Source organism: Mixophyes fleayi, chromosome 8 (genome assembly GCF_038048845.1).
Source record: "Mixophyes fleayi isolate aMixFle1 chromosome 8, aMixFle1.hap1, whole genome shotgun sequence".
Classification (NCBI taxonomy): domain Eukaryota; kingdom Metazoa; phylum Chordata; class Amphibia; order Anura; family Limnodynastidae; genus Mixophyes; species Mixophyes fleayi.
The window spans coordinates 72,105,331-72,118,011 of record NC_134409.1 but is presented as its reverse complement, the minus strand read 5'-3'; the positions used below and the strand labels follow the sequence as shown (position 1 = coordinate 72,118,011).

The window sequence follows — 12,681 nt, the reverse complement described above, 5'->3', positions numbered from 1 at the left end:
AGTCAAGTCAGTTAACTTCCATCATCCCCCCCTTCCCCCCGTGGGAGGGGTAGTAAAGGCTAAATTTACGAGTTGAGGGGTCAAACTCATTTTCATGAGGTAATTTTACCTCATGAACACACATTAAAAGGGGCGCTTGCGTCGGGAAGTAACGATCTTCCCCTGAGGAGGCCTGGGCTAGGCCCAAACGCATGACAAGAAACTTTTTAAGACCTTAAGTATCTTGATTTGACTAGAATGCATGAGTATCATGCACGGGTTAACATTATATATATATATATATATATATATATATATATATATATATATATATATATATATATATATATATATATATATATATATATATATACACAAAAGGTAATCTATTCTTAAATTAAAAAACTATAAATATATATTGAAGCTAAACTCTTTGCAACCTAATTTAAAGGCTAATCCAGCCCCCTGCTCAAGGAAATCCAGCCCCCTGCTCAAGGAAATCCAGCCCCATGCTGGTTTGCATTATGGTAGAGGAACCCCATGCTATTGGCTTCCCTGCTATGCTGTCATATAGTAAATATAGAAAAATCAGGGAGACCTCATGCTTTTTGACCCCAATTTTTTTTTTAAACATGAATTGCCGTTTTCATTTGTTTATTTATGTTGACATTTTGAATGTTGACTTTAGAACTCTGTCCACATTTTACATGTCAACATTTTAACAGTGTTGACATTATGACTGTTGACATTTCAATTACATCCCCACCATCTTTTTACACAATTGTTTTAAAAAATATTTTTACATTTTTATATTCTACCTAAATATATGTAAAATTGGATAATAAAAACTCAAGTGAACCTTTACAACAATTTGTAGAAAAAGCTAGTTACCTGATAAATGTAGTGAGCAGCTTGACCAGTCCAACAGTACTTCTCATGCGAGAGTTGCATATGGGTCTTTATTACATCAGCAGGCTGAGTAGTTACAGATGCAAGAATACCAGCCATGATGCCACAACTGAAATTCATCAGGGGAGTAAATGTTGGGTTAATATTATCTGCAGGAAAAGAAACACAAACGATTCACTTTCATAGTTTGTACATTACATAGTTCTTAAAATTGAAGAGAAAAAAACAAGAAAATAAAACCCCAAGAGGTAAACATTTCAATTTTAATTGTGTTGATCCAGAAGGAGGCAGAATATAAACCCCAGTGCAACAGTTGCCAATTTACCCTCACTGGAAATAGTGAGGGACAGCCATTCAAATATATTTATACATTTATTCAAAGCTCACACATTTAGGTTTTCTGAATGCTATTTATAATTTCACCCTTCCATTAACTTAATGAGCTTGTCTCCCTCTGAACCCTTTCAAGCTCTCCTTTGATTTTCTTAGTGAGGTGCCCAAAACTGTAACCCATATTCAAAATGTGGTCTAACTAGTGACTTATAAATTTAGTCATACGATGTGTGCAATAGGTGCACTTATTCCCATTTTTATGCACGATTTTATTCGCTTTTGCAGCCACTGCTTTGAACTGTGTACAGTTACTCAGTTTGCCATCAGCAAGTCCACTTTCTGCAACTGCATTCAAATCAATGTGTTCGGCTTAGCCCTATATTTATCTGCATAAATTTGTATTTGCCATTTTATGTAAATCTTTCTGCAGACTGTTAATATACTGCTATGAGCTAAATATCCTACTAGCTTAGTGTAATCATCAAATATGGACAACATACTCTCTAACCAATATACAAGGTCTTTGATAACAAAATTGAAAGACTAGGGGCAATAGTGATCCCTGTGATACACCAGTAATAATTTTAGCCCAGTGTGAAAATTACCCTTTTTGTCTACTTATCCTTCATCCAGTTCTCTATTCATGTACATATTTTGCCCTTGCAGTACGAACATTGCACGAACAATAATTACGTAGAACAGTATTGAACTCTTTAGCAAAATCAGTTATGACCCATCTGTCACAAACCATACTGACACGGTTATCAAATTACATTCTACAAATTGCTTTTGAATAGCATAATCTACCCATGACTGAAGTCGGGCTCACAAACCTAAAAGTTTGTAGTTCAGATTTTGTTTTCTTTTTAGCAAGATTGGTACCACACCTGGTTTTCAACAGCCTTAAAGGACAAACATGTTTATGACAGAATCCATAAATATAAGAGATAGTAATCTATGAATTACTGAATTTAGTTCCTTTAGAGTCAGCTTTATTTTAATCGTGTTTAGGCATAAAAGGTACCTCTACTTGTGTTACATAAATAAGGCTTAATGGAGTGCCCAGGCAATGGTTACACAACTTCTTGTCTGGGGGGGGGGGGTTAAGTATTCAGAAATCAGGAAGAAATAAATAGAGGCCAGCTTTCTGTTGGTCCGCTACAATTATTCTTTCTAGTTTAATCACTTGGCCCAATATTGTCAATTTTGTTTTTCATAGCTTTTCTGTATTTGAAAAAGGTTCAGGGATTAGACCCGCTATCTTTAAGAAATTAATTTCTTAACTTTAAATCTTCTTTATTTACTGGATTTCCTTTTTACACCTTTTGACAAATCCCTTGTATTTCTATCACTATTTTTCAGTCGCTACTATTTTTAACAATTTAAATGATATTTTACCTCATCATCTACAATCTAATTTATCCACACCGATTTCCTTTTATCTCTAGACATGTTGCCATATGGTATTCAGTTACAATAGTATTTGTTTAACATTTTAAACACATTCTATTTTGTCTCTGTGCTTTCATTTAAGAGTACACTGCCCCAGTCTACAAACTTCAGTGCTTCCCTATGGTGATTAGAAGGGCAAAGTTTAACATTTTATGTAGCTCCATTACAAAACTTAATTAAAAATCAGGTAAAATGTTACCATTCACTAAATGCCCCCTCACCTGTACATTATGTATAATATCTGTTTCATTAGGTACTGGCAAGACCAGCAAAGACCCGCTCTAGCTGGTACTTCTACAATTTTGGAATGGTTGTATTTTAAAATAGAAAGAAATAGGCTCTCTTTCCCAAGACCACTAGTTTCATGGCTCTTATAGCTGGGTAGTTAAAAAATAATCCATGAGGTTAACCACATTTTCTTTACTTGCTTTGATTGCATTTTAGTACAGATAGCTTATAGCAAAACTCAATAAGGACTTAACCGGCATCTTTTTTCTCCATGTATATTTACCCATACTAAAAATCTTCAGAAATCCTCCCACTGGACAGGTCATGAACAGGTTTGTTACATATATGAAAACTCTGCCCCATGTCATATTTACCAAACAAGCAATATATATCCAAATTCACTACCTAGTCAAAACTTTCAGCCGACCAAGTTTTAGTTATAACCAATGTTTCATAAATCTTTTACAATATCAGATATAAAATGTGTTCGTTCCCTCGCAAATTTTATAAATGGACTGGGTAAAACAGGGTCAGAAATTATACACCTGAAAGCATTAGTAAGGATCCTGTTGTATCAACCCACATACTGACTATATATGGTTCTAATCTATCTGGGAAGCAGACAAAATTACCAAGATATCCTCCCTATGCAGTATCCACCTTAATAAACTCATCTAGTGAAGGGAATGTAATGAGGTAGAGCATTGTTGGGAGTTTATAGATGAGACAAAAAACAAAAAAAAAAAAAAGGTGCACTATGACCTTGGACATGGTACTTCGCTCCTAACTGAATCTGCCCCATACAGTTGTGTATATACAGCATGCATGCTTTTAACTCCATTATATTTTCTTAAGCCACAAAGAAATAGAAATAACCCTCACACCATGAAAAACAAATTATCACACAATCAAAAAAACGTGTATTGTAATCTACTTACTATTTATGGCAAACATTTTGGTTTGGGTGTAAAACATCAGGTAGATGCCTGAAAAAGGAGCGTCTCGTAGCAAGGTGGCAGTTAGACCACTGAAGAGACCACGAGGACCCTCAGTTCTGTATATGTTCCCCAGTGCACCAAATACACTTTTATAGGCATATTTACCACTCTACAAGAAAGATTAGAGGGGCACAGGTTAGCATTTTGGCAGGCTGCAAATTCAATCTCCAAGTGGTTACCTATGTAATGGTATTAATTATATGTATTAATATTTTTTAAATAATTTTTATTTATTATTATTCATATATTAATATGTATTAATGCTATGTAGTGGTATCATATGCAAGGAATTAATAATAGATTCAGACATAGGTGCCCACAATACTGATGATACACTTACTACATATATATATTTCACATGCAACTATAGTGAACCATGCAATCAAGCGTGTAACAAGTAACAGTCACAGCATCCAAATAGGTGGAAATACAATTGACCACCTTACTCTTGAGAGTTACACGGCCCACGCACTATTAACGTTAAAATTACGTACTAACAGGTATTTCTGCTCACATCTCTCAGAGATGCAAAAGTCAGCGTTGAAATTACTGTGCTAATGGTAATAATGCACATTATTAGCGAAGTAATCGTGAGAGTAACGTGGTCAATTGAATTACCCGCCATAATATGCTTCACAGAAAAAAAGGAATAAAGAAATACACAAAATAAAACAATAAATAAAAATCAAGCCCATGTTTATCAATTGAGGCATCATGCTTTCACAATAATCAACCCAATACTTTTGTGTGCTGTTCATAATAAAACCTTCAAACAAAAAGAGAATCTAGACCACCACACACACTCCCATTCATAATTATTCCCCCCCCCCAGGTCCTGAATTGACCAATTAACATCTTCTATTTTTAAAGGCTGTTTTGTATTTATAATGGGGCTTGAGACTTACCTCATATCGAGTCTTTACTACTGTGAAGGGTAGCATGCAAACTCCTGCCACTGTCCTGGATCCTGCTCCCAAAAGAATGGATTCCAGAGGAGCAAGTTCCTTTCCTGTGAAAATGTGTTGCTTCAATGAATAAAGGGTGCTGAAGTAGAGACCAACACCAGGAATACAGCGTAGGAAGGACTGTCAAAACATGAGAAGAATCTGTAATACCATATGCAACATTTCAAAATTATCATTCTAAAATAATGCAGGCTTCTGCCTAAAACAAAAATGTCATTTGTTTAAGAAGACTGGAGAGGGGGAAGGAAAAAACAAAACAAAAACACGTTAGTGATGATAAATACATAAACACTTGCTTTGTACTGGGTAAATTTAATCTAAAAAAATATTCCCTATAATTTAAAAAATTAACAAATAGTATGCTGTTTCTTATCATAAATCAAAAACAGTACTAAATGTGTAATATTTATTTAACTTCCTAAGTAGACCAAGTTTGCCTCCCTTCATAAACAACTACTGTCATTTTTTTTTGGAACTAGACTTTTACATTGGAAAAAAAACATTTTTCATCTATTCAAGCAGTTTGCTTGCCATACAAAGAAAGAAAAGTAGAGTATATACAGTGGTTCACAGTGTTTCACACACTGTAAATTAATACACATAATGTATAGCAATTAAACTGCAGTCCACCATAAGATTTCTTTTTAGCTATTTCCATTGGCAAAAAAGAAGGAAACCATTCCTCTGCTTTCTGTCCTCCTCTCAATGCAAAGATGCAGGAAATGGAATGCACATCAAAGGAGGCACTTTTAATTGCTCTTATTAAGAACACTGCAGATGCAAACTCACTGGAACGGTGCACGTACAGGATGATTTTGTGCCGACACACTAGGTCCCTATTTATGTACCTCCGCATTTTATACACAATTGATTTCAATCCTCATCGCAAAGATAAGGATTGAAATAACATGTATACTTATTTAAAATCTTCAACAGGAACTGAAGTCACGAAAAACTGCTCACCTTTTCACTGGATCTTCTCTCCCAAAGACTACTGTGTGATCCACTGTAGTCTTAAAAGTCCACGTGAGCATGCTCCATCAGAAAACCTTGGGCAAGCGCACAAACATATCTCACAATGTACGCCAAGATGAGCTGGAGTACATTAACGTGAACAAGTTTACATTTTTGGAACTTGTTATAATGTGCAATATAGCAGTCCCTATAGACATCTATGGGGACTGCTCTAGTTCGAAGAGAAATACAAAGCAGCAGATATCTACTGCGATGCACTGTTAATAAATGTGCATGTTACTTCAATGTACAGCTGTCGCTCAAAAACAGCTGTTTTCGGGGGATTTTCATGAAGAAAAAAAAAAAAAAAGAATCATAAATAGGCCCCTAGGGAACCACACAGTTGTACTGCACTGAAAACGAACTATATAATGCATTTCGGAGGTGGCATTCCATTATTTTGCACCCTGATCAAACAGATTATACAATTCTGCATGAGCACCCAGAAAATCTAGCTGGGTAGCAGCAGTCCAGCAGCGGTGGTAGTCTTTATATCAATACTGACAATGCCAACATCTGTATCCCCAACGAACCTGTAATTCCCAACACAGTAGTAATAGTGGCAGCTTGAAAAAAAAGACCTGCAACTATTCCGATGAATCAACCTCCATGCACGCTACAATCATGTCACTTTCAAGGGCCACATTGTGGGGCATAATCAATTAGCTTTCCGGTCCGCGGGATCGCGCCGGAACGGGACGCGTAGTCAATCCACGGTACCGCAATAACGTGGATTTTCGTTCGCAGCCCATAGGGTTGCGTAGGAAAATCTGCGTTAATGCGGTACTGTATTAATGGCAATACTGCGTAGGATTCGCAGTAACACTCGTTACCGCGAACCAGAAAGCTAATTGAATATGCCCCTGTGATTCCTGCTGTTAAGGTGCCGCTGGCTAGATAATGTTGTTTACAAAGTCTACTACATTGTCCTGTCCAGAGCTCCTTAAATTACCACTTTAAAAGCAGAAATCACAGTGTGGCCCTTGAAAGAGCCACGATTACACTTGTGTTAGGCATTACGGGTTCATTGTCCTCATGTTGGGGATACGGATGTCGGCGTTGTCTGTATCGATTGAAGGTACCCAACCCGGGCAGCAGGAGATAATAGTATAAAGATTTCTGAAAGAGGTTAACTTTACTTACCGGGGAGACCCCTTTCCATAACCCAAAAAAGTTTTCATTACGAATTACTTTGAAGAAAAGATGCATCATCCCAACATTTCTCCTGGAGGAAAGTAAAGTATTAGTACTGATTAAAGTCGTTAATATGAATCCACAGCAAGGAATCTGCCTTATGTGCCTAAAAATACCTTTCTTAACTCGTCACATTATCTCATGTGCAACCCGTATAACAGAGTCGGAATACATTTCTATGTTGACACACACGTATGAGATAACATTTAAGTAGACGAAATTAAAAAAACAAAACAAAAAAAAAAACTAGACGCCTCATTGTACACATTATAAAATCAATCCCTCGATTAATAATCCACTCCGCCTCATAACAAGTAATGTTTTTTGTATACCCTGTAGAAGAAAGTTGTTGTGTCTGCAGTCGTGTTTTCAACAGGTCCAAAGGCTGGAAGAGGAGAGTGGAACAAGTACCGCTCAGTGAGCCGCAAACGAACGCCTTAAAGACCGGGTGTATCTGAAAGAGAGAGTTGAGCCGGTTTCCAGAAACCAGTGTTTCCCCCGTCATCTCGTTCATGTGGTCTGCGATACTATGTCACCATTTCAGCAGCAATAACAGAACCTATTATTTGACGAACTGTAACAACCAACGGGTCGCCAGATAGTAGTTCCTATGCGGGAGAAAAGGACTTTTGATGACATCAGAGTCATATGACCGGAATCATTTTGACATCCGTGAACCACGTGATTGTTCTTCTTGAAATAACTGGAAGGCTTTTCTTTACCACTCACTTAACCATTTACTTTGTAGCTTCTTGACCACGTTTTAGCATTTTTACTACGTGCTAGTTATACGAAAATACCTTTTTAATTTGTCAGGCAGATAATGCTATGGCGTTAAAATGTTAGTAATGGGTTTGTTTTTTTTAGCACCAGGAAAAGTATGGAAACAGATATTTAAACTTATTGCTTCCACTGGGCCCATACCTACTTGTGCCTGCAGTCGGGAAGCGGCATACTCCATCTATTTGCATTTACTGAAGTGATCTTAGGTTGGTGGGGTCAATCGAGTTTGACCTTGCATGATCATGACTGCAGAGCAAGTGCTGGTTACACAATATTTGACTACTGTCCTGCAATGTCTGGGAGGCTCACAATACGTTTTTTACAGGCATATTTTTTACATGTTCTCGACCCTGGTTTAAAGATACATGTATATACGCGTAAAATTAATCAATTTAAATAAAAACATGCCCAAAATTGATCCAACAACCACTCATAGCCATTGTTACAGCTAGTGTGCGGGGCAAATGCCTACCACCAGGCTTTGACAGGCTGAGATGGGCCCACTGTAACAGGGGGGACTATCAATGTGGGCCTGGTCAGCACAGGACTGAATCCTAGGGGATCGCAACCACACAAAAAAAAGCATACACCATCTTGCTGAAAACTAGACCTGTGCTGATAGCACTGGTGCTCTTTTCGACCTCCCTAGTGCCAGTTGATGGTTGGGGTGATAAGTTAATTAGTAAAATTCAGCACTTTAGTGTGTGGCACTACTACGTTTGAGTGGTGTATCCAGTGTCAGTTCAGCTCAGCAAGCCCTTAAGTTTCGGCAGAAGGGTGCCACACTTACCTGGGAGCCAGCCTGCTTTCGCCAAAAAAATATATGGGGTGGCATGCGCAAATTTCCGGAAATGGCTGATGGAAATGCCATTGCCGCCCTGGTTGCACTTAGTAGGCAGCATCAAGATACGATAAAGCATATCATGAACACAATGGAAATGATTCATTATGGAAAATAAAGCAAACAAATAAGTAACTTTGAACCTTGGCAAAACCATGTTGTATTAGAAGGGGAGATAAATTTAAAATGCCATGACAGATTTATAATTGGGGTAGAGCATGTCCCAGATTAACGTTTAATGTCAGTGTAAAAATAAAGCTATCAAGTATTTGCGTCCTACATGAAAAAACAGCCAGTATGTTCCTTATGTTCAAAATAATAAACTCATTTGCACCACTTGCATTGCAACATGCTTTTGCCAAAGGTCAAAGTTCCTAATTTTTGTGCTTTACTTTCTTTAATGAATCAGGTCCAATATCTTGAGCTGCATGTATCTTAAGAGACATACAACTTAAACACTTAGGTAGGAACTCAAATTACCCCCCCCCCCCCCCAGATATATTCTTAATTATGTTCCTCTTTTCCTCCTGTTTGTTTAAAGAAAACTTATATGGACAATTTTCATTTGTTTAAGAACTTTATAGAGGCTAGGAGTAAGAAATTATTCAATTAACTTCTATAATTTATCATTAGAATGGCCCCCAGTAGGTAAAAAAAAAAAAACACTGGGAGAAACTACACATATATTTTATTTTTATAGTGACTGGTTGTTTGATCTAACTGGAACTGACATACCAGTTCCAATTATAGCTGAAACAAACAGTTACATTATTATTCATTTTGACTATGAGAAGTAATGTGGGTCTTAGACCCACTGTTTCTCTATCATGCAGGGAATACAGGGCTTGAAACAAATGGCATCATCCATGTTCCAGTTGTGTGACTGCACATAAAAATGTGCAGCTGTCTTTCCAACGCACCATGATGTTGTAGCGCAGAGATTCAAAGCTCATGTTCGCCAGATGTAAAAAAAAAAAGCATTGGGCAGGTATTAATGGGTGTGACTGGATCACTGATAAATAACTTATTTGTGGCTGGATCATGTAGAAATAATTTATTGTAAAAATGTATTTCAATTAGAGGTGCAGGCACCAATGTATAATTTGAAATGCACTGTCGAAGTAATAATTAACAAAAACCCTATATTACCAATTAGTTCAATAGAATGAACTAATGAACTTGAATTTTACGTGTTTGTGCTTTTAAGAGAACGAAAAAACACATATTGCACAATACAGAGAAGAACAACAAGTTATATAATTGTCAGGTGATCTTCATTTCACAATATAAGGGCAAAGAAATATTGGCTCCAAATAAGGTCAAGCCGACCCTTCCAAAAGGCCCCTCCAAGAACTTGTCACTTTAATGATAGAGATGTAAGCTGGGAAGGTGTTTATTAAAGTAATAATGAGTAACATTTTCTATAAAAGAATGACCTAATCAAATATAGATTGTCAATTGGCATTTGAGACACTGGGCATATGTCTGCTTCGTCCAGTATGGCTGTGTCTGCATAATATCTTTTTAATAAAAAATAGAAATATTATATTTTGGACACCTGCTCATCTCATTTATTATTTAAAGAAGAAGAATAGAAAAATCTTATACAAGCTGGGGGCATTCGTCCTACGGGTGTCACATACCACACTTTACTCTCTTCATGACTGCTTCGACAAGGAGGAGACGTTGATGCCCTGCACTCCTCTGCACTGGTGAGTATCAGATGTGTTAAATGTGTTAAATATATCTGTGCTCCGAAGTGTATCGAGGTACCGAAGTAGTGAGTGAAGAGAGAGTAGGTGTGGATGCTGATAGGTAAAATAATCTAGAACCTTATTGCTAAATGTGTTGTTAATGTGTTTCTGCAGAAACTTAAGAAACTATTGTTAGTTTAAATGTTGCTAAAATGTGCTTTTCTTCAGTATGGACTGGCCACCCATAACTGGCAAAAGACATTTTAGTGTTTTAACACTGTGTATAGTTGTTTGCAAAGTTAAGAGATGTGACTTGCAATGTAATGTGTTAAATGAAATGCTTTTGCAGTATTGGCTGTTCACCTATATCTGGCAGAAGGCATTGTGATGTTTTGTGAACTATTCTTTATTTGGAAAGTTAATAAGTTAATATGTGAGTAGAAATGCCTGTTTCTCGTGATGGATGCATCCCTTAGATGAATAGAGACCCTAAGTCAGGATAGGGTCTGTTATTTCTAAGGAGAGAAAAAGGTAGCACCAGTGTCTGTAGAGTTTCAATCCTGATTGCATAAAACTCTGAAGGGGGTTGCAAGGAAAAATAAAAGTTATAAAATGTGTTAAATATTTTTAATGTTGAACCCTAGACGTAACGAGGGATAAAATTATCTTATAAGAGTAAAGTGAAAAATAAGACAGTTAAAATGTTATTGTTGTTAATAAGTGATATGAGCAGTCAAAATTGCATAAATTTCAAACAGCAGAAAAAAAAACCTGATACAGCCTTTGCGCAGCTTATAGCATTCTCATGTTTCATCTCTCCCTTAAAAACTGAAAGGTTTGAGGTTTTTTTTTATATATATATATATATATATATATATATATATATATATATATATATATATATATCCTGATGGTTTCCAACTGTTAAACTAAATGTGTCTATCATGAAAATACTATTGGTTCACTGAATATTGTACATTGTAACTTGAGAATATTGGAAATACATCGAGCTAAGCTTCCAGAGGACGGGTCTGGTAAGAAAGCTACTTAAGAATTAATAACTGTCCTGCTGTCTATGTGTAAAATACTTCATCTGTTGTTAGAATTGCAAACCTTACTTTAGCTATGTTAATATTATTGATCAGTGAATTGTTTGTTCCATATATGATAAAATGACATGGTATATCTGTCTCGTACTTCTGTCATTCTGGGGCTATCCACTCAGCTCTATTGCAATAATTGCTGGACATTTAATTTCTTTATCACCTTGGAGACAGAGGTGTGAATAAATATGAATATGTGTAAATAAGACTGTTTTGTGAAGACAGTAGGCTAAAGACAGTCTGATGTTTTGTAGTGCCTGTTAAAACTTGTAAAATAATCAGATTTGGTTTTAAAGCATAGATAAACGTCCTATTGCAAGCTAAGTGTTAACTTCTCTTAAGTTTATCCAGAGTTTTTTGTGTGTGTGTTTTCAGTGAAACAGCTGGTTTTAACTTCAATAATATTTTTATTTTTCTTCAAAGTTTAAGTGGTAGAGAAAGATAGAGAAGGGGATGGGTGGAAAGGACAAAAAAAAAGAAGGGAAGGGGGGGGTACATAGTGGGGAGGAACACATTACACAAAGCCAAAATTACAGTACAAAATATAGAGATATCTATACACTCTGTAGGACGCTTATGTATTAGAAGCGGGGAGAGCATATCCTCAATTACTCAACTGTTTGGAGAAAACTATGTGGACCCCAATGGGGGTTCATTCAATAAGAACGGGGGAGGGAAGAGCAACGAATCAGGTTGGGCTGAATTCGCCCCTTCACCTTCTGTGATGTACTTGTGCCAGGCAAACCACTTCATTAGGGGTGAGGAAGGGGAGGAAGAATAAGGCATACCCACCGTCTCCATCTAGAAGCTATATTGTACCTATATAACAAGGGTGAAGTGGGGGACTTCCAGTTTTGTGCCAAAGAGGCTCTTGCAGCAATTAAAATATGACCAAACACATACCTAGTCTGAGGGGGAAAATGATGTAGCAGAGCTATCTCCGGAGCAGGATCCAGCCTTTGAGAAGTGACCTTATTGGCCAACTCAAAAACCTGCTCCCAAAATGTCTGGATGAGGGTGCAGTTCCAGAATATGTGCATTACATCCCCTGGCAGGCCACATTGCCTCCAACAAAATTTTGATTGTGCAGGCCACATTTTATGTAGACGGGTCAGAGTAAGGTACAACCTATTAATTAGTTTCACCATCATTTCCGTATGAGTCATACATTTAGACATTCGGAAAGAA

At 36.9% G+C, this 12,681-nt stretch overlaps 1 protein-coding gene across 2 annotated transcripts in view; it reads right to left on the bottom strand.

Annotated features, from left to right (window-relative positions):
* SLC25A38 (solute carrier family 25 member 38) overlaps window positions 1-7,718 on the bottom strand; it is a 42,455-nt gene extending 34,737 nt beyond the window's left edge. Inside the window, exons 1-5 of one of the 2 annotated variants that reach the window (XM_075182716.1) lie at window positions 7,405-7,718; window positions 7,022-7,103; window positions 4,805-4,984; window positions 3,840-4,008; window positions 871-1,037 (exon numbers count right to left, since the gene is read on the bottom strand). In XM_075182716.1, the coding sequence (XP_075038817.1) occupies window positions 871-1,037; window positions 3,840-4,008; window positions 4,805-4,984; window positions 7,022-7,103; window positions 7,405-7,586 (780 nt within the window). In that variant the 5' untranslated portion in view covers window positions 7,587-7,718. The remainder of the gene's footprint in view (window positions 1-870; window positions 1,038-3,839; window positions 4,009-4,804; window positions 4,985-7,021; window positions 7,104-7,404) is intronic. The other variant, XM_075182714.1, reaches the window with a different exon arrangement.
* Between the last annotated feature and the right edge of the window lie 4,963 nt (window positions 7,719-12,681).